The 25,694-nt window shown below is 39.4% G+C and overlaps 1 protein-coding gene across 1 annotated transcript in view; it reads right to left on the bottom strand.

Moving 5' to 3' along the window:
• The window catches only part of SNX7 (sorting nexin 7), a 91,070-nt gene that overhangs the window by 37,548 nt on the left and 27,828 nt on the right, over nt 1-25,694 (bottom strand). Inside the window, exons 2-7 of the mRNA XM_075558738.1 lie at nt 25,534-25,694; nt 23,517-23,627; nt 23,018-23,182; nt 20,552-20,750; nt 14,637-14,836; nt 8,479-8,565 (exon numbers count right to left, since the gene is read on the bottom strand). The exon at nt 25,534-25,694 is cut by the window's right edge and continues 22 nt beyond it. Coding sequence (XP_075414853.1) covers nt 8,479-8,565; nt 14,637-14,836; nt 20,552-20,750; nt 23,018-23,182; nt 23,517-23,627; nt 25,534-25,694 — 923 coding nt within the window. The remainder of the gene's footprint in view (nt 1-8,478; nt 8,566-14,636; nt 14,837-20,551; nt 20,751-23,017; nt 23,183-23,516; nt 23,628-25,533) is intronic.

Genomic DNA, 25,694 nt, shown 5'->3' with positions numbered 1-25,694 from the left:
CAAATGTCCTCTAAACTCTGCATTTCCAAATCTAATCTCCTAGTTCCCCCATTACACATACTCTTTCCAAAGCCTGCACCAACTCAACCAACATCAACTCTACCTTCTAGTTGCTTAGTCCAAACTTCTCAAAATTATCCCTGGTTCCTCTTATCCTCTCACAATCCAGAGCCAATCCACCAACAAATACCTCTACCTTTAAAAGACACTCAGAAATGGAATGTCTTACTTGCGTGCACGCACACGTGCGTGCACGCACGCATGCGCGCGCACACACACACACACACACACACACACACACACACTTCCACCCAGGTCCTTATGAGGGCAGAGGATGGCTCTCGTCTTCCCACATTCTCTGCACACACAGCAGAGACATCATCTTCTGTCTTTGACAACCACCGCAACTTCAGGCTAGTCTTTCATTGTTACTATTCAGTGATGTTACTAACCTGGGCAAGTGATCTCTACCAGCTCTCTACCTACAGCCTAAGTCACTATGTGAGTGATACTTTTTCCTCTCTGCTCTCATTTTCCTCTCTTCCCCTTGCTTGCTCCATTTTAGCAACACAGACCTCATGTTTTTCTAGAGCGGACAGGCAGGCTTCCACGCGGCACCTGCAGTTTTCCCACCTGGGATTCTTCTTCTAGGTGAGTCACATGGCTCAAGATGTCCTCTCTCAGATTTTAGTTACACATCACTTTCTTTAGCTCCAAATTTAAAATTGCACCATCAACCAACTCTTCCTCTCCTCCACACTCATGCCTATATATCTTAATTTATTAGGCTTTTTTCCTATCAACTAGAATGTAAGCCTTACAAAGGTCTATTTTCTTTACTACCATGGAGTCAATTCTGACTCAGAGCGACTGGACCGGACACAACAGAAATGCATATTAAGATTTCTAAGACTGTACATTTTTGTGAGGTCAAACAGACTATTGTTTCTCCCACAAAGGCGCTGTTAGGCATTATCCACTCACCTCAGCTAGTAATCCGACACCTACCAGAGCTCCTGACAGGCAGTCATAAAATCTGTTCACTTATTTTTGTGTTGCATAGCTCTACCCGTCTCCAAATTTATTCTTCCTTTCACATTGTACTGCTCAGTGTGTGGGGCCCTCAGCTCCAGCCCTCGTAAGCTGGAAATGCTATAATCACTAACCACGGGGACACTAGCTGCCTTTCCGTCCTTAAAAGTTCTTCAGTGGTGGAACTGAGAAACACACTCAACCACTACTCAAAAGATTGGAGGTTGGAAACTACAAATAAGTGCTCTGAAACAAAGGCCTGGTGATCTAATACTAAAAGGTAGCCATTGAAAACCCAGGCCTGGCACACGGGGATCCTCATGAGTCTGAATTCACACCATGGCAACTTAATCCTATAGGTCAATTGCCCACATCATCTCCCTCTCATCCAACTGGCCAGAGAGTAAAGTCCTTATTCCCCAAGCTAAACAATCTGGCCCTCAACCCATCTCAATGCAGTCTCGTGGCTTCCGTTCTCCCCTACATTAGACTTCATCGCCATGTATCTACCAGGTTTCCTCAGCTTAGTATGCTCTTTGAATCCTCCTGATTTTCATGCTATCTCCTGATAAACCATTTCCTTGTCACTTGTGAAACTTAGGTTTTCTGTCAATTTGACTGGACCAGGATCTTTAGTATTAGGGCAGTAAAGCCTCCCCTATAGGGTGCAGGTCAGAGCTTGATGATGAATCCTTGGGGTTGTAGCTTATTTCATAATTCTTGGGAGAGCTGGCTTACTCTCTCTTCCTGCTGGCCTGGATCCTACGTCTGGTCTCTTTGGGATGTGTGCCAGTTAGCCTTGATATTGCCTGCCAATCAAAGGATCTACCTATAGTCTGCTATAACATCTGTCTGCCAATATATCTCTGCCTGCAGTGTCTGATATGCTAGCTTCCCAGTCCCAGACAGCCATACATGTCAGGAAAAGTCTTCAGCAGATCTAACAACCAAACTAGATTTACCTGCTTCTATAACTCTGTAACCCATTTTCCCTGATGTAATCTTCTCTCTTTTAATATATGTAGAAGCATCACTGGTTTTGTTTCTCTAGATTACCCAGTCTTTGCAATCCCTTTGTAAGACATATCTCAAACATTAATCATGTTTTAATAGCATCAAAATAACAACAATGATCCGTGAGTCAGAACCAACTCATGGCACCTAAGACCAACATCCATGACCAGAGGCACAGTTGTTAAAGCATCAGATGGCCAACCTAAAGACCAGCAACTGGAACTCACCAGAGGATCCGAGGGAACGGCAAGGAAGCCTGCTGCTTCTGGAAAACTTTACAGCCTTGAAATTGTTATAAGGCAGTTCTTATAGGGCGGTTTCAGTGGGTTTGGCTTTCTTTTTTTTAACTACAATTGAGAGCTGATTCTAATCTAAATATTATTTGCATTGTTGTTGCTGCTAGGGGCCACTGATTCACCCCCATGCATAATAATCCTATGTACAACCAGAGGAAACCCAGCCTGGTCCTCTGCCCACCTCATTATCATTGTTAGGTTTCAAGCCAGTGGTGCGGCCACTGTGACACTCCGTCTGACACAGCATCTTCCTCCTCGTTGCAAACTCTCTCCTTTACCAAGCAGCATAGCCTCCTCCACAGACCGGTCTCTCCGGCAGCATGTCCACAGAAAAGAGACGAAGTCTCACCGTCGTCACTTCTAAGGAGCATTCTGACAGTACTTTTCCAAGACAGATGTGCGTGTTGTTCTAGTGCATGGTACTTTCAATGTTATTTAAATGTACCAATCCAATGATTTGATATTTCTTATTAATCTTTGATATTTCTCACTCATCACTCAACTTTTACATACAAATGAGACAGCTGGAAATGCCACAGCTTGGGGTCAGGTGCGCCCTTATCCTCAAAGTGACATACTTGCTCTTTAAATCTTTAAAGAGGGCTTGTGTAGCAGATTTCCATAATGCAATAAATGTTTCATTTGAATTCTTGACGATTTTCAGGACTGTTGAATATGGATCCAAGTAAAAAGAGATCCTTGACAGTTTCTCTATTGTCTCCATTTATCATAATCCAGCTGGGAGGATTTTTTTCGATTGAGCTGTGCTCCATACGAAGGGCTGAAGTCTTTGATTTTCAGCAGCAAGCGCTTCAGGTCTTTCTCACTCTCAACCAGCAAAGTTGTGTCAACCGTTATTAATAAACCACCTAATGCGCGTGTTGCTGTTCATATCCTAATGGCCGCTCTTCATATGCCCCCGCTCTTAGGAAGTGATAGTGAAGGGACACGATCCTGACACCGCTTTCCGGGCCCAAGTCAACACAACACTCCTTGTTCTCTTTAAACGACTGCCTCTCGGCTTTCCACGTTCCACAGGGGCATAATTAAGTGTTCTGGAATCCCCACTCCTCTCGCTGCTAGCCATAGTTTGTTATGATCCACACACAAATGCCTTTGCATAGTTTAGAAAACACAAGGAAATGTTTGTGTGGTATTCTGTGTTTTCAGCCAAGATCCATCTTATCTCAAAAATGATATATCCCTTGTGTCACATTCTTTTCTTCTTATGGTTTGCATTCCTTCACAGCTCCACGTTGATGTACTGCTGCAACCATTTAAAAAATGATTTTAAGTAACATTTTATCTGGCAGGTGATATCAATAATAATGTTTGCTAATTTCTGCATCCCTTTGTGGCACCTTCCTTTGGAATATGCACAAATATGGATCTCTTCCACTTGGTTGACCAGGTAGCTGCCTTTCAAACGTCCTGGCATATATGAGTGAATGCTTGCAGTGTTTCATAAACTTGCATACGTTTTCAAGTACTATTAAATCAATTCTTGGACTGATATCTTTGTTAACACTCCCTGGGCAGCTTGGACTTCTTCCTTCAGTCCTAGAAGTTCTTGATCCCATCTTACCACTTAAAGCGGCTGCAAGTGACAAGCTCGTTTCAGTACAGTGACTGTGTGTTCTTCCCACCGACTGTGGGAGCTCCCTGCAGCGCTCCCGTGTTCTTCCGATATCTCTCCTCACTGCATGCATTCTTTCAGCTTCAGACGCACTGGTTCCATCTCTTTTGATCTTCCAACTCCAAGTCTTTGCATATTTTAAAAATATACTTTACTTTTTCTTTGCAGGCTGCCTTTCGAAATTTTCTGCTCAACAGTTTCTTCGATTAGCTTCAGCTACACTACAGCCAAGAGCAAATTTCAGACTCTCTGCTGACATCCATTTTGGTCTTTTCTTAATTTTTAATGAGTTTTGGCTTCATATATGGTATCATGTCCTTAATGTCACCCCACAACTTCCATGGTCTTCAGTCATTAGTAAGAGTCAAGTCTGTTCTTGAGATGATTCCTAAATTTCGGTGGCATATACGCAAGGTTGTATTCTGTCTCTCTTGCACTTCTTATCATTTTCTTCAGCTTCAACATGAAGTTCTATTTGAGCAATTAATGGTCTGTTCCATCCCTGGCTTCAAGCTTTGTACTGCCTAATGATATTGAACCTCCCCATCACCTCTTCCCACACACGTAAATGATTAGATTCCTGTGTATTCCATTTGGTCAGGTCCACATGCACAGTCCCTGTTCACGTGGTTGAAATAGGAATTTGCAGTAAAGTCCCTGTTGCTACTCATAAAACTTTCAGCGGCTTGCCTCTCAGAATTGGATAGCCTGTTCCTTCTTCATAGACCACAAGTTCCATTGAGACTCGTTTGACCTCAGGTGATCAATACTAGTGGCATAGCTTCCAGCATCCCAGACACAAGCCACCTCAGTACGAGCAACAGACAGACAAGCGGTGCTTATTTGCATCAAATCACTTAATTTTTAGACCGGGAAGTTATTAATAATTTCTTCAGATTAAAGATAATAAGACGAGGCTAACAGAAGTAAAATAAATTGTCTTGGATGACAAAATTGAGAAGCAGCTAGGCAAGGTTCCGATCTTGGGTCTCCTAATTCTAAATCGAGAGATAAGCAAGCAGCTGAACCGACCTTCAGGTGAGTACTCTGTATGCATTGTGCAGGGAAGCTGCTCGCTCATCTGACTACTGTGTTAAGGTCAGTTTGAAACGATTAATTTTCCTGTAATCACACAGGAGCAGGAGTTACAAACCACAAAAGGTTAAGAAGCTGTCACTCTACAACTACCCAACTAATAAACTGAGGAGCACACTCTAAAACATTATTTTAATTGACAAATTGACATTTAACTTTTCTTAGCAAATTTGCATGAAAAGAAAAATTAACCATAATGCCATTATTGCTAATATAAAACTTTTTAAAAATTTTAGGAAAAACTCAAAATTTCAAAGCTTTCTAACTGTACACCAAAATCTACATAAAGGCCATCTGATATGTTGAGCATGACCTCTCAAATGTTACTCCCTCGCCTCCCCGTCCAGTGTATTTCTACCCAGTAGCTTTAGCTCCCCAGCCCTTGCTCTTCTTGGTAAAACTTCACCTCCCTGACCCCCTCAATATAAAGTCACTTTTCTGGATCTGCATAAAGCATCACACCAAAGGTGATGCTGATGGAGGCAGCTTCAGCATGTCTCCATAGAAATGGCCCCAGGATGGTCCCCAAAATGGCCCTGCTTGTGTTGCCATGGTAAACAACCAGGCTGGATTGCTATATTCAGTTCTCTGCCAAGGTCGCCATGGTGACTGCAAAAAGCTGCTCCTTGGGAGGACCTCGCAAGGGCGCGTTTCCATGGTGACCCCATCCTGCATATTTCTAAGCAACTTCTCTTCATTTCTACTCTGACCAATCATGACAGGTTCATTTTTAGTGTAATCCTGGAGGGTTTTTCCTAAAGACTCCAACATAACACACAGAGATTTCGAAGGTGAGAATGTGTGTCAACAAATTAACTTTTTGAAAATATAGAAATGTTGCCATTTGAACATCATTAAATCAGTCGCTATACATTTCAAGAAGGTTATGTTTTGGTAGTAAATAAACACTAATGATGAGGATTACTATCTCTCGATTCATCAAGTCTCTTTTAAATCTTAATTGGATATATCCTACAGAATATAAAGCAGATATCTAAAGTTTCAAAGTGCCTCCAATTGCGAGTCAGCACATTATTAGGTATTACATACTTTATGGTGGACATCAGGCAAACAAGTGACTCCTAAGCACACACTGACCATTAGGTTGCAACAAGAGCAACAAAGACATTTCTATAGATTGCAAAATGAGGTATATACAAACCAAATTAAAACAAACAAACAAAAACTGGTTTGTTGTTGGGGGGTGGGGAGGTGCAGAGAGGAGGTGGTTGAACAGGCCAGCCACAGTTGGACCAAACTATTTTCACGGTGCTTTCAGAGTTGAAACCCTTTGGGATTCCAAATGACAGCAGCCGTACGCTGAGCAGACCTCTCTGCCTTGACTGTAGTAAGACTTTCAGATGCCTTTGGAAGCCATTGTTTGGATCGGCGCTTGCTCTCTACATCCGGATTGCGGAAGTCCACAGTTAGGATTCATCCCATGAGACTGTCTTCATTAACTCTGATGTTGCTCAAATGATGGGTGGCAAGATGAGCATGCTTGAATTAGCTGACCTCTAGCAATGCTTCTGTCACTCATCTAGCTAAATGCCTGCTTAGACCAAGATATTCACTTAAACATGGAAACATGGAACCATGTGAATTTCCAGCCCAGGAGCTGTCCCAGCAGCAGGGATTCCACAGTATTCCACACTTCAGCTCCTGTTTCTTGTGGGACAGCATCCTATAAACTTGCTGAGACGCTTTGATTTGGAGATATGTCCACTTGAGCTTTCTTAAAAGTTGGATATTACCCCTGATTACAAAAGTTACTTTCTACTACACAAAAGGCATTTTTTGCAGATACAACATTAAGACAAGGGTATATCTGAGAGAACTTGTCTGCAGCCATTCACTGATCACTGGTCACTAAGACATGTATAAAGATGGTTTATTGGGAAGAAACTTAAGCATGTGTGGACTGACACCTCCATAGCAATGCACTTGGACAGTTTTGTATATGAAGCAAAGCTAATGCTGCTGTTGTTGTATGGGGCCATCCAGTCCATTCTAACCCATAGCTACACTGTGGGTAGAGTAGACTTGCTCCACAGAACTTCCTAGACGGTAATCATAGGAACAGATCATCACATCATGTCTCCCACCAAGCCATTAGTGGGTTCAGATCACCAATCTTTCAGTTAGCAACTGACTGGGTTCCTTAAATAAGTACCATACTCAATATGAATCTAAGTTCTTAAATTAAAATACATATATATTAAAATGCATCTTTCACAAAATGCTCAAACTAGAATAACAAAATCCCCCACTACACACTTGCTTTCTGAGATATTGTATTGTTTGAGGTCATTCAGGAGACAAATGTCTTGTTGGTTTTAAAATGGGAAAATAATTCCAAGCAGATAATACAACTAAGAAAATATGGAAAGACAGGAAAATCTAAATACTAAAATATTTGTGGGTAAAATAATAACCTTTAGAAATCTTCAGACTGAATGCTGACCATATAAAAGAACAGTTTTTGAATCGATCAAGTAATTTTTAAAAAGTCGAATGTACCTCAAAAATGAGCCCAGAGAAAGATGAACGTCAGCCTGTAAGGAGAAGGGAATGTGGGGGAAACCCAAGACAAAACTGAAACCCAGGGCTGAGTTTATGACAGTTTATTACATCACCAGGTCCCTCTCTTTATGTTCAAAGGATCCCTAGGAAAAGCATCAAACTTCTAAAGACAGCCCCTTTCAAGACATTTGGAGTGCGGCCACAGCAGGAGGGGGAGGGGAGGGTGGGGGACGAAAAGGGGAACAGATCACAGTGATCAACATACAACCCCCTCCATGAGGAGCAGACAACAGACAAGTGGGTGAATGGAGACATCGGTCAGCGTTAAGACATGACAAAATAATAACCATGTATAAATTATCAAGGGTTCGTGAGGGAGGGTGAAAATGAGGAACTGATATCAAGGGCTCGAGTAGAAAGAAAATGTTGTAAGAATGATGATGGCAACAAATGTGCAAATGTGCTTGACACAATGGATGGATGGATGGATTGTGTTAAGACTTGTATGAGTCCCAATAAAATGATTTTTTTTAAAAAGACACCTAGAGTAAGTAGGAAAAAATTTTTTAGAAACACAAATGAGTTTCATACAAATAGCCTATAAAACAAGCATCAATTAAATTCATTTATCAAGTACTTATTGTTTTCTCTCTCACACAAATCTCTACTTTCATAACTAGGTCTTATCATTTATTGGAATGGCCACACAGAACTCACAGACAACACTCACGTTTATAGGGTTTTATTAGGGGAGTTTTAACAGGTTACCACAAGTCAGAGTCAGTAAAGTAGTTAGAAAAAAATGTAATTGAATCTATGTTGCTATTAAAATTTTTAGACAATGAATTCTGTGTCCTTATACCAAGAAATTTAAAATCTTACCAGATCTGTATCTGCCTTTTTGTAGGTCAAAGCTTCAACTTTGGAATCCAATTCTGCTTGTATTTGATCTCTCCTTTTCATGACACCCTTCATATAAAAAATGAGTGTAAAAGAGGTAATATTTAGTTTGACAAAAATTTTCAAGTTTTTTTTCTCCAAACAAAATAGCTTCTCCTCCCCCCAAGCCATGATTCATTCAATAATTTAAAGTCTATAGAAAAAAAACAACAAATTTGTAAAAGCCACATCAAAAGGAAGTATATATTTTTAATTATACATCTTTTATTAGCACTCCCAATTTACATTTTAGACATTAAGCACTAAACAATTGCTAACCATCAATTGCTAAGACCATCATTTGCTCATAGGCAAGTTCAAGTTAAAGATGAAGAAAACTACAACAAGAAACGCAAGCCAAAGTTTGACACTGTGTCTATCCCATTTGAATCTAGTATGACACTGCGTCTATCCCATCTCACAGACAGATATGACATACTTCTCACCAATGACCAAAGATTAGACAAGCTGTTGGATGAAATCAAGGACACCACACATGAAGACACTAAAAAGTCACAAAAACAAGAACATACTGAAATAAGGATCAGGAGAGTCCATGAAGCTTGCTCTTGAATAGAGTACCTGAAGTTAGTGAAAAAGGACGGAGCAAAAGATCTGAACAGAGGGCGTTAAAGGGTGGTTCAAGAAGGCAAAACCTTATAAAAGATGTGCAAAGGCTTGAAATTTTATAAAACCAGTAACACACTTAGCATTTCTCAAGCTAAAAGCATTGAAGAAAATATTCAAATCTTGAGTTACAAGATTGGAGGATTCTGTGGACAAAATATTGAACAAGTTAGAAAACATCAAAGGTGATAAATGTGCACTCATGTTTACCAAGAACAATTGGTTGAAGTTTAGTCAGGTCAGGAGACAGCACCTGATCTGGAACGATGGTACTGAAGAAGGGAATCCTGATGCCCTGAGGACATTGGCTGCAGAAACTGACAGACTGCCAACTGAGAGGCTCACTTGTCTCTGCTCTGAATTTTGGAAGACACTTACAAGGCAAGTCAACCTTAAGATATCCATATTTGTGTTCTGCAAAGAATGGTGATCTAATGGAATATGGACATTATTGAACAATACCCTTAATATATCCCACACAAGTAGATTTTTAGTAAAAATAAATCAAAAAGCACTGCTGCAATAGAAAGGCAGGGATCAGCCAGAAATCCAAGCCAGGGACCAACGAGGATACGAATAAAGGACATCACTGCTGATGTCAGGTTGAAAACTAGAAATGTGTTTCCCCGTGTTTGACTGACAATGCAAAGGCATTTAATTATGTGGACATAGAAATGATGGCTATCACTGCAAAGAATGGGAATTACAGAACACTAACGGAGCTCATGAAGACTCTGTACATGAAGCAAGAGGCACTCATAGGACAAGGGGCTACTGTGTGGTTTCCAAAGAGAAAAGGTGTGTGTCAGATAATCTTATACGCTGGACTATGTGAAGGACACAGTATCAGGAATAAAGGAAGAAGATGCAACTTTGGTGAAAGCAGAAGACTCAAAATACTTACAGATGAAGATCAAAGACAATAGTCTCTAGTATGTATTATATCGCATTATGATAAATGGAAAAATGATTGAAATTGCCAAAAATTTCATTTTACTTGGATCAACAGTCAAAACCCATGGAAACTGCAGGCAAATAATCGGTGTATTACAGTGGACAAATGTCTCAAGATCTCTTTAAAATATTGAAAAGCAAAGATGTCACTTTGAGTACAAAGTTTCTCCTGATCCAAGCCATTGCATTTTCAATCATCTCATATGCATGTGAAAGCTGGACAAGGAATATTGTTATGTGCCACTGAGTCCGCTCGACCCATAGCAATGCTATGACCAACAGAAGGTAAACACTGCCCAGTCCTGGGTCACCCACAGTTGTCCCTAAGCCCGAACCCACTGATGCAGGCCAATGAACCAGGAAGACCACGCAAAATGAAAGCATCTGATTGATGGTGCTGGTGAGAAACACTGAAAATGCCACGGCTTTCAGAAGAGCATGCAAGCCTGGCCTGGAACAAGCGCTGCCAGACTACTCCCTGAAAACGAGGGTGGTGAGGCGTCACCTCGCATGCGAGGACAGATGACCAGAAGCAACCAGTCCCTGAAGAAGGGCAGCATGCTTCGTTCAGTAGAGAAGCGACGCAGAAGAGAAAGATTGACACAGAGGCTGCAACAAGGGAAGACAGTACAGGACCAGGCAATGCTTCCTTCTGTAGCCCAAAAGCCCCAATGAGTTGGGGCCTAACAACAAAAACACGCCTGTCTGTACAGTTTTCAAAGGGGCACTCTAATCATGCCCACTTCTTCAAAATAAGCAAAGAACAAAACAAGTAATCCAACAAAAGAGCCAGCAGGAGCAGGGACGCATAAACAAGGTGTAGCTGAGAGGTTTCCTTGGGACTCTCACCTGACTCTCACCAGCGGCAGCCCACTTATTCAACTCCAAAGGAATGGTTAATCAAAACAGGCAATTACAGCGAGGAATCAGAAAATTAAAAGTATGTGTTCGCAGTTTAAGTATTTTATTTTTGCTCGAAATGTATAAATATTCATTAATTAGCCAAGGCTTTGATGAGAAATCATGGCCTTTCTTTGAATGACAGAAGTCCCACCTTGCTTCCCTGAATAAGCATGATTTTGTTTCAGTGTCTTTAAACTGAATATATTCTTGTGAAGCAATTGAATACAGAATCCATCTACATCTCTTATTACTATTGCCAATCTTTCATAATAGCTTTCTCTTGAAAATTCACTTTTCTAAAAAAAATTCTATTTATTTTTATAAACATCAGGACCCTTAAAAATTGTACTCATATTTTATTACTTTCCTGTATCAAATAACAAAAACCTATTGAACACAAATGGCCTGAAAAGACTGATGAAAAATTACAGTTAAATCTGGGTAAGCAAGTAACTGTTGAGGAAAAGGTACGGCTGTGAAGAGAAGGTCTCACAGTGGACATCAGTCACCTATAAATCAGATAAGACGTCTCCATCGTCTTTGAGGGAGAACGGAGAGTCATTAAGGATAAAAACAATCCTGAGGGTGTGTGACTGGTGGAGGCACTCTTAAAACATTCAACAGATATCTAACATGTCTCCGGGTTTTAGAGAAATCAATAGAAAACTTCAATTCAATACCATAAGTTCCCTAGGATTTATTTCAATGTTTAAATCACATTAAGGTTGGAACACATCTTTTTCTACCTCACATGACTCACAGTAGGTTAGTCTCATGGTGCACAGAAATTTCATATGTCCCTTCTATCCTGGTCCCTGTAACGCCCACCCAATGATTGGGTGAGATCATGCAAATTGGGTATGTCAAACTCTAATAGAGGGGATTGGAACCTGTAGCTGCCATTCTCCTAGCAGTTAAAGAGCTATCTCAGAAGTAGGAACAGAGAGAATCCTGGGACCATCAAGGAAGTACTAGGGAAGCATGTTTGATGTCCCTGCCTGAGTGATGGAGGCGGAGATCAAAAGCTGCTGCGTTGGAGACCATGGGCAGAGCAAAGGTGTCCCACTGAGAAAAAACAGAGAGGAGGTGCCTCGAGGCATTAGAAAGCCAGGTAGAGGAGCAAGGCAGCTTCTGGCCCATGGAGGCAGAGGCCAATAGGCTGAGTGGCTGAGTCCAGAGAGAGAGTCTTGGCTACTGGTTGAGGAAAGGCATGCCTCTGGACAGAAGACTATGCCTACTGATCCTGGCTTGTGGTAGCCTATCCGTTTTTAATTTCCTGGGTAAAGCCCAGGAATGGTGAGTGTAGTCGGTGACTTGCACGCAGCCACTGTAGAATTCAGGCGGAAAGAAGAATGCTTTGGGAAGAATTTTCAGTATCAGAACAGGATTAAATGTCTGACCTCTGCCTTGTGGTAATAAACCACAGGCTGGTGAAGAGCTGGGTTTTCATCCTCCCTGGTGTAACCAACCACAGGGGTCAGCTGTGGCCTCCATGCCATTTTCTCAAGTCCCATTTATTTCAAGACTATTTTCATAAACATGAAGGGCTGTGCTAGAAATAGCTAGAAAAATGTTTAATAAGAATGTGCCGAAGAGGGTTAAAGGTGAAAATTACATAAGCTTATTTTCTCAAGACATATAGTTTTCATTCTTTTAGCCCAAACTGAAAACAAAAATTATAACATAAAAGAAGAACACTGCAAACTACTATTACTGATCATACCCCAAAAGAATGCACACTAAAAGCCTCAAATGAAGGCCTCAAAAATATTTGAGAGGGTTGTAATTTTCCTACACCTATAAGGGCACAAGACTTAAAAACAGTCTGCCCATCATTTCCATTTTGACATTAACAAGGATAAAATATCTTTTACTTAATGGGGAGTACAGTATATACTCGAATATAATCCGACCCAAATATCAGCCGGAGCACCTAATTTTACCACAAAAGCTACTTTTAAAATGTGCTGAAAAACTCTGCTTTTACATGAGTATATACAGTATGTTATTTTTAGTGATACAAATCTGATTTCTTTGACATCCGACACAAGAGATCAATAATGAAATAAATCACAGGATATAATTGAGGAACTTCGACAGAAACAAGGAGACCCTACTACGGTCAACTTTAGAAACTCCTAGGAAGAGAGGTGGATTTGTACACAGGCGAATTGCAATAAGGCCAAGTAACAGCAGAAATCTGAAATATCCTGCAAAGTATTTACACTGGCTCTGTCAAAGGACTTAAACATGCGAAAGGCAGATAAGCTATCTCAGCTCTGCAGGCTGAGAGAGCTCTCCGTACCAAGACAAAGGCAACGTATTAAAAAAAAATAGAATCCTAGAAATCAAAAGTATGGGAACACCAAAATCAGACGTGGCTTTGATTATCAACAGTACAAATGGGCTATTGCTGAAGGCAGGCTGATTTTTCTCCTGCCTTCACCCTAAACTCCAGAGACCTGAGGGTATCAGTCTGGCTGTTCGGGGACTTTGGAGAAATGATAATAATACATGTTTAGCATTAGCTTTGCTGAAAGCATTCCCCAATCCCAAATATTTGGAAACTTAAACTTGAAGGGAGGAGCTGAACCGCAGAACTTTGATTTAGGAATACTTAAAAGACATTTTAAGGACTGCTTTTTGTTTGTTTGCTTTGTTTTTTGAAAGCATCCGCAACAGAACAAAGAAGTGCTGAGGTCCCCCTCAAATACTCTGCGTAGGATGATGGTGCTTAGGGAATTGCTAAATCAACCATGCCTGGGAAAACAGGGCTTCAAACTGGTTGTTCCATGCTCATTCCTGGCCAATGAAGGGAAACCAGAATATATTCGATCTTTTAAAATCTGGTTAAACCAGAACAATAGTCAGAATGGGGAAAATCATGGGTCAACGCCCTAATAAAAACTTTAAACCTCTCTTAGAAAACCAAAGGAGCTTATGCATTGCACGGCAATCATATCTTTTGTCTGTAAGATTTTGAGCAGAGAAGAAAACAGTGGTACCTTATTCAAAGAAGCCAGTGCCCCCATGTGACTGTCTGTGGTTCTCTACTGTCCTCCTAAAAGCACTCATTATGCCTCCTCTGAGTCTCACTTTCCAGAGCTTGGAACCATAATTTTTCTTTAACATTCCACAGCTGTTCTGGTTATTGTTCCAGATCACCCAAATTTAAAAATTCAGATCTGTCCCAGTTTGACTTCATGAGCCATGATTGCACTGATTCAAAAGACCTTGGACTTGAAAAAGGACAAACAATTCTTTGATGAAAGAAAACTCCAAGGCATGTGAAGTTCACAAAACAGATTAAAAAAAAAAACAATATAAACTTGTAGAAACTAATCATTTTCCCTAAGTAGATCTTGACTGAGAATGCTTTGAATCTATACATAATTTTCTGGGTATTTTTTGTGGCTGTTGAGTATTGCTGTCTTTTATTAATGTAGTTTTCATTTACCTATCCATTCTCTCATTGAACAAATATTTATACAGCATCTACATGCAATGCATCCTGCTAGGCCAGAGAGAAAGTCGTACCCCAAACAATTAGAAGCTACTTTAAAAGAGCATGTAATCAGGTGAGGGACAGAGGTTAAATTGTAACTAGGTGTTCTTACCATTAACATTTCACTATAAAGTACATACTCGTGCACGACAGGCAGCAGGGTCTCCGAGAGTCCAAACATCCGTTTTTCAGTGGCCTTACCGCACTGGTCAATGCAGCTGGCAATGCCTTTTAGGCTGTCCACCAGAACCTCTTCTGACGCAGACCACAGAATATGAACCGGCCCATATTCTTTCATTTCCTCAAAATAGTCTACAAAAAAATGGCTTCTTAATAACTTCTTCATTTTCCAGAAGTTTTCAAAATCCCTACATACAGCAGGAAAAGACCTTTTCTTATTGTGCACACGTTCTCACACACAAGCATGAAAAAAATGAATATCATCTATCATTAACTGACTAGCATCCCAGTTTTTCCAAGTCTGTCCTTGAATCACAATTGTCCAGGTGGAATCAACAAGGGCATGCCTCCCTCTCTAGTCTCAGAAGACAAATTAAACAATCATTATGTCTGTCTGGATCTCTAAATGAGCACTACATAGCTTTAGAATTGAAAATCGGAATCATTTGCTATGGGTTTAGATTCAAAATAACTAGGATGAAGAAACTGCACCTCTTAATTCTTCTAATGCCTCTGGCCATTTCCTAATGTGTATGGACTCTATTATTTTAATGTCTTCACTTTTTATGATCACCTTATCCTCATTTGCTTCATGAATGGAAATGAAAGTATTAAGAACATTCATCCCAAATCCGGTGATTTACTGTTACTCTGATCTGTTTTAGATACAAACGTTATCTTGTTTGGGTTCCTTCCAAGTAACACGATCTCTGGGAGAAAGAGGAGTCTCTATTCCCGTGAAAAGCGGGAGTCATGGAAACCCACGGGGCGGTTCTACCCTGCCTGTCCTGCCTGTTCTACGGGGTCACCAACCAGGGACTGAACTGACTTGGTGGCAGTGAGTAATAACAAGACAGGGACACCAGGAGTTAGAGCTGACTGATGGCAGTGGGGTAATAGTGGTCACTGTTGCCTTTCCCCCAGGGGAGAAATAAAAGCCTTCCCAAGAAGCAGCAGGACGGATATTAATTTTGATCTCCTGACTGTAGGTCCAGTCAGTCTCTGTACTTTAGTGTTGTGTAGGCTTTTGGGGGAGCTGGTGATGGTGGCGGTGGTATACTTCTTAAACTGTTTAGAAACTCTCTTTTATGAATTACAACATTTTTATTTCTCAAAAACAGTATGTTTCTGCTGATAAGTTACTTTCCTTTCAGCACTATGCTGTGTGGATGACGTGAGGTTCTAAAACTGCTACCTCTATCCCCTTCTCCAAGGATGAGGAACCAAAGTCCTGGGGGTAAAAGAAAAAGAAATGCTATGAAGATACGGGCGCTCTCGTCAAGTGTGGTGAGGAAACTAGATGGCGTCCAGAAAGAATAGCACTTGGGTTTGAAAGGCTTGTTTTCAAACAAACTGCTATCCAAGTGAGGCATCAACTAAATCCACATGGAAGCAGCACACCAGCCTCTGTGGTTCGAGATTTATGAATAACATAATCCAAATCTAAAGGAGGGAATGGTGTCAGAGCGGAAATTGTGAGCACTTTGTTTGCAGAAGGCTCTGGCTAACAGCGGAAGCCCAAAATCCATCTGCAGAATCCACGCATGGATTTAGCCTCTGCTGAATCTCCTCCAATCCCAGTTGGGGAACGTGCCGATCCCTGTTATCAGACAGAGAACACTGCAGTCGATCATGGCAGGTGTAGTGGGGCCACAATGTGGGGGCTTATCATTTGAGCTCCCTTTTGAGCCATTTTAAAGTTATTTTGGTTTTCTTTCAAACGAAGAGGAAATACACATGGATTAAGCTCATGGTGAATCCCCAGTGACCATGGACCAGGGATGTGACCAGCCTTGCTAACATGAAGAATCCCTTGGAAAGTGGGTTGTCACAGATACAGTTAGGTTAAAACTCAGCACCCTATCATATGATCTCCACTATGATCCATTTAAATTCATTTTAGCTTTTAATATTTTCTACTTTCTGATTAAGGTTTGTACTGGTTGACTCTGTTATTCTTGCTAGTTTTTGTTTGTTTTTAATGTTTTCCTGTATCTGAAATCCAGAACAAGTGTAGAGAGACAGGAATTGGATTAGTGGTTTCCTGGGGATATGTGAGGGGAGGTTGGGCTAAATGGGGAGCTAACAATGAGTACAAGATTGAAAAATGTCCTAAAAATGATTGTGGTGATGATTGTACAACTCCTTCTTGGTGTGACTGAACTATTGAATTGTGTGGTGTGTAAATTATATGTTAATGAAACTGCTGGGGAAAAAGAGAGAGGCTTAGACATTTAGTGATCCCTGGTCTACCAAACTAGCAAGCAATAGACCCCAGGCAACAGCCTCTATCTGTCATAAGGCATGCACAATAAGGCTCAAGAACTCCTGTGTGAAGCAGCGTGGAGAGGCTGTGAGAGCCTGCTGAAAATGCACCTGTAATTCTTACTCACAAATCTAATACCTGATTCATAATTAGCAAAATGACAGCAACAAAGATCATTTTAGGGTTGGGGGTCACCACCACATGAGGAACTGTAGCAAAAGGTGACGGCATTAGGAAGGTTGAGAACCACTGAGTCAGAGTCAACTTGATGGCAATTAGCAAAAACAGCTGCACAAGTCCTCATAGACAACATGCTTTAAAACATATCTTCTTACTCTACCTTCCCTGATTATATAGCCTACTTAATCACGATTCACCCATCGAAACAAAAAGTCTGGGGTTAATCTTAGACTCCCACTTGCACAGAACTAATTAATTATCCATTCTAAAACATCCAGATCTCCCTGTCCATTTCCACCTTCATCAGCATCTCTAACCTACAGTGCAAGGAGAATTCTAACTATTCTCTGCTTTCATTCTTTCATGATATATAAATATCAAAGTGTTTTAGTTGGAGTTATAAAGTCCTTTGTAATCATTGTGCCCACCACCCACCCACCTCCTCAAGTTAAACTCCTGAGATTCTCTGCCATGTATACTTTGACTCAAGTCAAAATATTTGCTCATTCATAATTTTATATTTCTATTAAAACATTAACTCACTGTATTATAATGCTTATATAACTCACATGCTATTTAAAACAGGGACTGTGTTCTTATTTTTCCTTCAAAGTCTGATACATAATGTGCTTAATAAATATTTTCATATCAATGCAAGAATGAATAAGTGATTAATGGGAAACTATTTAATGCTTGGAAAGGTATTTATTCAAATGTCTGGAGTTCATTTTAAAATCTGAATATTTTTCCTTTTTTTTAAACTTTCACAGTATCAACACTCAATGACAAACAGCTCTGTACATTTATGGAACTTATTAACAGTGAATATTTTAAATCCAATAGTCATATAAATATAATGAATTATTATATCTAATATTCATGATTACAATAACACATTTAATCACCTTACTGCATATTAAACTTGGCTGAAATCTGCCATAATGGTATAAATCAAGTGTTTGTTTGTACATTCAACTAAGGGAACAATATGAAGGAATGACAATGTTTATAATTCTTCATAACTCCACTCCCTTGAGCACAGGTCTGGCCATAATTCAAAGTAATGGCCCACATTTTGCTTATATTTCTACAATGGTAAGTTTCCACTTTATTTCATTTCTCAATTTGTGTTCATCAATGTGTACCATGATATCCACTGCCTTCAAATTGATTCTGACTCACAGTGACCCAATAAAGGGTTTCCAAGGTTGTAAGGCTTCAGAAGAGCAGACAACCTCATCTTTCTCCTGAGGAGCAGCTAGTGGGCTTGAACAGTCAATCTTTCATTTATCAGTCTCATGTTTACCTGAACAATATTATTCTTACAAACAGAGCTTCTATAAAATTCTAAACTGTGATTACATAGAAATCAAGTAACATCTCCATGCAAGTATTGAATGACCTGCACTCTAATTTATCTGTCAATACACCTGCTTTCCCAGCTAGATGGCAAGCTCAAGGACAGACTCGATATTGTTCTTCCTTTACTCCCTAGCACAAACTAACATACTATAATCAATTGAATTTTGCAGAGTAATTGGGAGACACAAAATAATACAAAATCAAACAAACATTAAGATGAAAACTCAAAAGTAAATCAAAAGAAACCCTACTAGTTCCAATCAATAATTTGGGGGAATACGAATATAAATAAATCATCCTATCAAGCTATGGCAAGACCATATTTCAAAAGGAAGCAATGGTCTCAGAATTTTAAATAAAATTTGGCCAGTGAACTTGAGATTATGAAGACCAAGAAGCATCTTAACTTTGGGTCAGTGACACCCAGCTATGGAAGACAGTTACTAGCCGCTAACAAGCTGGTCACTAATGATGCTTCCATGAAAATGAATGAGTGAAATACTGTCGAGTCCTGCATAAATTTCTGTGACTGGTTCACATCGTGGGATCCATAATGTGTGTGTTGGCTGATTTCCAGGCCTTTCTTCTGAGTCTATCCAATATCTTGAAGCTCTGCTGAAAGCTACTCAATATTATAGGGACTGAAGTTTGTCAAACAAACTATTCAGAAAATGAAAAAAGGTATCACAGACTCAACAATTACAGTAGGGGACTTTAATACACCACTTTCAGAGAAAGACAGATCACAGGGAAGGAAGCTCAGCAAAGAGGCCATAGAGCTAAACACTGCGACTAGGCAACTAGATCTGACAGAGATAGTAAGAGCTTCCATCCAAATGCAAAAAATAAATGCACATTCTTCTCAAGAGCATGGCAAAAAACCAAAATATCATAGTGACACATAATGCATTGTGAGGAGTATCAGGCTGAAACTTACACCTGGAACTCCCGACACAAGGTGAGCAATCTATCAATGAACCACCAGTCCCAGAAATATGTTCACATTAATTTAAAAACAAACAAAAACTATTTTTCACCCTCCCCTAATAGAATGCCAAATTTTCAAAGCCTAGTACAAAATCCAGTTATCCTTCTGTGTTTCATATCTAGAACAGCTCATCAAAGATGCTGAACTATTCCCTTGCACAAGTCATTAGAATGTCCTAGTTACCAAGTGCTAGGTGTCAGCTTTCCATTAAGTAAACTCTCCTATCACCATTCCAAATCTTTTGTTTTGTTTTTCAAATCTTATGTTTATTTAGTGATTTTTCCAAATTGAAGAAATGTCAGTTGATTACCTATTATGTGTTCTATTGTTATACACTATCTTGATACTCAATACTAGACATTACTATTTTAGATACTAAAATTAAAACTCCCCCATTTACCTTCATGGATTTGATTATCAAGTGCAAATACAGACATTAAACAAGCTATTCATGTAAATACTTTGGGTTGTATTTAATAACTCTTTATCTTTAATGCAAATTTATATTAAGGACTATATTTGCTAACTACTTATCTTTAATGTAGCTAAATGTAAAGTAACATCTTCAAATTAGAAAAAATAGCACGCAGTAAAGTCTAACTTCAACACGATCAAAAAGGAAAGAAAACAGAAATTAAACAGTGATTGAAAAGATTTGTTTTCCAAATATAAATCTATTTATCATGATTGGGGAAATCCACGTCTATGCCATACCCCCCAAATTTCCTCAGAAACTATGGAGACACTTTTTCTTGAAACATTACATTTTAATTAAGATATAGTCCATGGTAAACATGTATAATCAACTGCATATAATTTCTCTAAACCCTTAACGTAGTTTTCTACTTTTACCTACAAACAGAAAGTGGACTAGGTAGTGGCTAAGAAAGACAATGGAACTTCACCCTGCCCCCCTCCATAACGGTTTATGGATCAGAAAATGTCGCAGCATGCTGGGGCATAATCCACTCTTGGAAGGTGACAATATTCTAATCTAACGTTGTCATCCTATGCCAGAAACAACGGAAAGCGCCGATGAGAGCTTACATACCTCTTTCTTCCTTGTAAATTCTCTGTGATATTTTATCTATCAAATTTATTTTCTGGCTGAATGTTTCGATGAAGTTATTCATATCCATGAACTCCTCGGGGCGGTTCTTAACCCCTCTCAGGGAGGACGCGACCGCTCGGGCAGTCTGTCCCATCCGGCTGAGCAATCCAGGCCCCTGCTTCTTGTGAGAAGAGAGCTCCTAGGAAGAAAGGGCGGGAAGAGAGACAGAGAGATCTACACAGTGTAGTGAATAAACAACAATATTCAAAGACTCAATAACACACAGAAACGAATTAGAAAAATAAAATGAAGATAATAAAAATATTCACATAGGTCTTTTAAATAGCATGGTAGAGAAATGTTTCAGTGCTAGTTTGAAGCAAATGAGTTTAGCTTGGGTATAATTCTTCTTTATGTCTGTTTTCTTGGTAATATTCCCTTTTTAAGTACTTGTGGAAAACATGTATGCGGTCACCCCTTGAAGCGTACATCTTTAAAAGAAAGAATGTTTATCAGTGAGCATAGTGCTCAAGGAGATACCAGAGAAGACAAGAGGATGATAGAATATGCAATCTGTATTTTATAACAGGACTTGAATGGGGAAGAGATTGAAGGAAGATTTTTCAGCATCCAAGTTATACCATTAAAAAAATTAGAAAACGACATTTATTTTTTTAGTCATAATAAAATCCACTACCATCAAGTCTATAGTTACTCTATAGGACAGAGTAGAAGTACGCCTTAAAAAGATGTCTGAAACGGTAAATACTGATGGGAGCAGTTAACTTAATCTTTTTCCCATGAAGGGGTTGGTAGGATTGAACCGCTGACTAGTAATTAGCAGCCCAGGGATTTTCTCCCTGTACCATCTGGGCGCCCCTGAGTCATAACAGTAGCTAATGTTTGTTGACAGCGTATTCAAGGCACTATATTCATACTTTATAGACATAATTGAGAGTACTCTATGAAATAGGCTCTATTATTACGCTAATTACTGAAGTAAATCAAGGCAGAGAAAGGTCAGGTAGCTTGTTCATGGTCCAAAAGCTAAAAAATATTGGGGCAAAAATCAGAGTTTCACCAGTCTGACTCCATAGATGTGGTTGTTTAGCATCAGTCTACTTTGCTCTGTCATTCGAGGAGTTCCTTAAGAGACACTACGTGATACCACATGGAGAGTAAATTACGATAGCCTTTCCACTGGCCGTATGACAGATTTCCTTAGAAGATACGTAACTAACTGGTTCATAGGAACCTAGAGGGGCAGTCACAATCATGCGAACTAAGAGACATGTGCTAAGTGTACACTATAAAGCAGTCTGTCTTGAGAAGTCTGGGCATGTTTAAAGACACAAAGGAAAGAGAGGACAAGGGGTCCTGATGACAGTGTGGCCCTGGCTGAAGATTCTTCAACACAGGTCTGGGGAGAGAAAGAAGTAAACGAATCACCACACAAGAACAAAAATCTACAAATAACACTGCTGGCTACCTGACTCACTGACAGTCGGATTACGCCTTATGTGTCTACCCGATTAGTAAGTGAAATATTACTACCTTTACCCAGGTTTTCTTTCCTGATGGTTTTACAGAAAACAATTAACATACTTATTTCTAGGTCATTATGATTTATGTGTGAATAGTAATCGAGTCCCCCACCCTTGAGCAGACAACGTAGACATCCAGGAAGGCTGAGGCATTATTTGACAGTAAGGACTATCCGTGACACCACAAATCACAACCGACAAACTGTTATTGCCACTGTTCACAGCAGAGGAAGTTTCTAATCGCTTCTAAGGTTCTGGACGAGGGCCACAAGTTCATTTCAGGTAAGCTGCAAGAAGCTTCCCAACAGTAGGTGAGGTGGCCCACTTTTGAGCTTCTGCTACTTCGGCCACAACTAAAACACAAAAACCTGAACATTGGCCAGTAATTGTTTAAAGAAAACCTCATGTCTACCTATTCTCTTTCGTAATGAAGTATATCCACACGAAAACATAACAAGAAAGAGGAAGGCGCACAGTTTAGTCAATGGAAATGACACCATAGACATTAAGCAACCAAAGTACAGGTCAACTGTTGTAGTATGCATCAATCTCTCTAATAAAATGCATATATACATTTGTAGAACACTTAACCAATTTCATACCAAAATGCCTCTATAAAAGAATAAATTTGTATATGAACTGCATTGGCTATATATGCACGCTGGCATGACAAGAAAATATCTATCAAGAAAAATTAGTATTTGTCTGAGGGGAAGATAAAAGATTTTTGTAATGGTTTTAATGTAGAATTGACTCAAAGCTTTACCTGAAGGCTCTCTCTTCTTTCTATTTTTTAAGGCAGCTTAATTTAAGGACACTGATGCCTGATTTATAAAGATAATAAAGGAGGAGGTGCATGATCATGCAATCAACGCTACACAGATGGACAAGGATGATATGAAAGTAAGTCAGATTTCGTTACCCAGGCTTGTGCAGTAAGAAAAACTTTAAAGTCTTCATTAAATGTTAAAGTTGGATGATCAGCAATCCGATTTAAAAATTTATGCAACGCCTTCCTGCGTGTCTCAATGAAGTCATCGTTGAAGCGCTCCACCATCCCTTTCACTATGAACTTTTCTGGTAATGGCTGAAACAAAAACAGGAGTCTGAGCATTATATTGCACAAGCTTATTAGCAACTCTACAGCTCACTTCCTTTTTTGGAAGAATACCACGCATTTAATCAATCCCTGTAAAATTCTACTTTTTGCACTCACATAAAAAGAGCCAATAGCTAAGAAATTACAACCCACTACAATAACTTTTAAAAAGATAAAAATGGCTTGAATGTCTTGGGGAAAAATTCTTTTCAATAAATGAGCACAACTGGACTTAAAGGTCTCAGGTTATATTTTAGGCATTTCAAAGACTGGGGTGACAACATGTCAGGTAGTAAGACTATGAAACACTCGGAAAGCTTACAGGAATAATCAGAGTGGGATGCGCTTCTTCAAGCTTTCCCTTCAACCACAGGAAATCTTGGTAGCGTCGTCTAACTTCAAATTCACTAGCATCAAATTCACCACGAGATGTCTGAAGAAAAAAAGTGGGGGGAAAAAATAACAACACATGCAACTTAAGATGGAAGACATTTGCCTAATGCTATTTTAGACACTTGAAGAGAAATGGATCTCTTTAGGAAAAATTTTAAACCTTAATTTTTAAGCATTTGACAGCCTGTAAACTTTCTAAATCTTTTTATTTTTGCAGCCATTTATTCATGTAGCACATGAAACAAAACGAACTTTTTGATATTTCCTAAAAGAAAGCAAACATAATGCTGAAATTTTAAATCCACATTGAAAAAGAAATCTGTCTTCTAACAACCATCTGCCTTCCACAAGATTTTAACTACTATTATCTTTGGCATGACTTTCTCGCTAACAAGTATGATCTGAATTTAGGTTTCAAACATATAGCTTTTTTCAAGATGACCAGAATTCAGAATTTGAGGAAAGTCCTATTTTTATAGGCTGGAAAATAACCTGGATATAAATGAGAAAAACGCTGTCCTGGGATTTGCTCGAATGAATTACTTTGCTAAACATGTGATTTTAGTGTATGAAAATTCTAACATTTTGCAGAGTGATTTTATCACTGTTTGAAAAATGTTATTAATGGATATTTGATGTGAAAAGGAAAACTTACTGCCATTTCCCAAGAATTTCATTTAGAGCTGTATGCCTTAACTCTTAAACATTAAGCAAAGGCATGAAAATATATGTTCTAAGCATAACAAAAACCTATGCCAAATTTTATGGCAAGAAGAAAACATGGGACTAATCTCAATCTCGTTTCTGCTGCCTGAATTCCAAGCCAAATACAAAAAAAACTGGATCTTTCAAAGCATCTCTCGCACAAGAGAACACGTGAACAGACCACGACCACCGACTGGGACCTAACTGGTTGAGGTGGGGGATGTAGATGGCCTTGTATTTCCTCTGACTCTTTAAGTCTGATTGAAATTTTGTTCCGCATCATAGCTACACACAAGTGTCTACTGACAGTTTGATGGGCACCACATGTGCATGACGTACACTGGTGGGACTTGAACCTGGGACACCATCATGAAAGACAAGAATTCTACCACCACTGCCCTGTTTGAAATCAATTCTTAAGTCACCAATATGTATACAGTACTAAGTACTTAGTTCTATCATCTTGGTTTATAAATTTTTTTAAATGAGGCTTGGAGGTACTGAATGTGTGCTTTTAATTTCTTTGCCATGTTGACTCTAATTTTACATTCTATGAGCGTGAAGTTAATCAGAGAATACAGAGAAAAGCGAAAATGTTTGTGAGCGGGGCAGAGAAAAAAATGAAGGAAGTTTTCACTAACAGTTAATAGTTTGTGTTTTGGCTTGAAAAATAGTCTTTCAATGTGAGAGGGGGAATGACACACAAGAAAGAATCAGCAAACTCGGGAACACCAGAAAGACCACTGAATACGCAGACACGAGATGTCATTCTAGGGGAGTGGAGATCAAAGTTCCATGAGGGGACTCAGAATAGGAGTTGACTACAGTAGGCTGCCATCAGACAAGAAGCTTGTTATAAATGTCATACAAATGAAGGTGAGCTTTGTTCGATAGGGAATGGAGTCAAAGGACATTTTAAGTATTTTAGTGAAGAGATCAGATTCCTTATTTTTAATTTTTTAAAGAAATATAGAAAGAATATTTGCAGTAGTGTGGACACTGCATCCAAAGTCATGAGTATTCTGCTACACAAGAGGCTTATTTTTATACTTATGAACCACATGGAGTTTAGATAGGCTTTCAAATACAAAATTTTATCGTAAAGGGCAGATAAATCTTACCGGTTGAAGGTATAAGTCAAAACAGTTAAAATCTTGTAATACAGAAAGTTATCATGGATACAAATCCCATTAGTTCAAAGAGAGTGGCTATATTCAATAAGAAATCCATTAACTATTTACCTTAGTCACAATCCTGTAGGTTATGAAAGTTTCAATCGTGGTCACATGGCTTTCAGGCTCATCAACTGTAATGAAGAGATCCTTTAATTCCGGCTCGTCTTCAAATTTGATTTGGTTTATCATTGATAAAGGGGATGTTGGCATCAAAGGGCTGAAGGAAT

This window comes from Tenrec ecaudatus, chromosome 1 (genome assembly GCF_050624435.1).
Source record: "Tenrec ecaudatus isolate mTenEca1 chromosome 1, mTenEca1.hap1, whole genome shotgun sequence".
Taxonomy (NCBI): Eukaryota; Metazoa; Chordata; class Mammalia; order Afrosoricida; family Tenrecidae; genus Tenrec; species Tenrec ecaudatus.
This window is presented reverse-complemented; position numbering and strand designations above follow the sequence as displayed.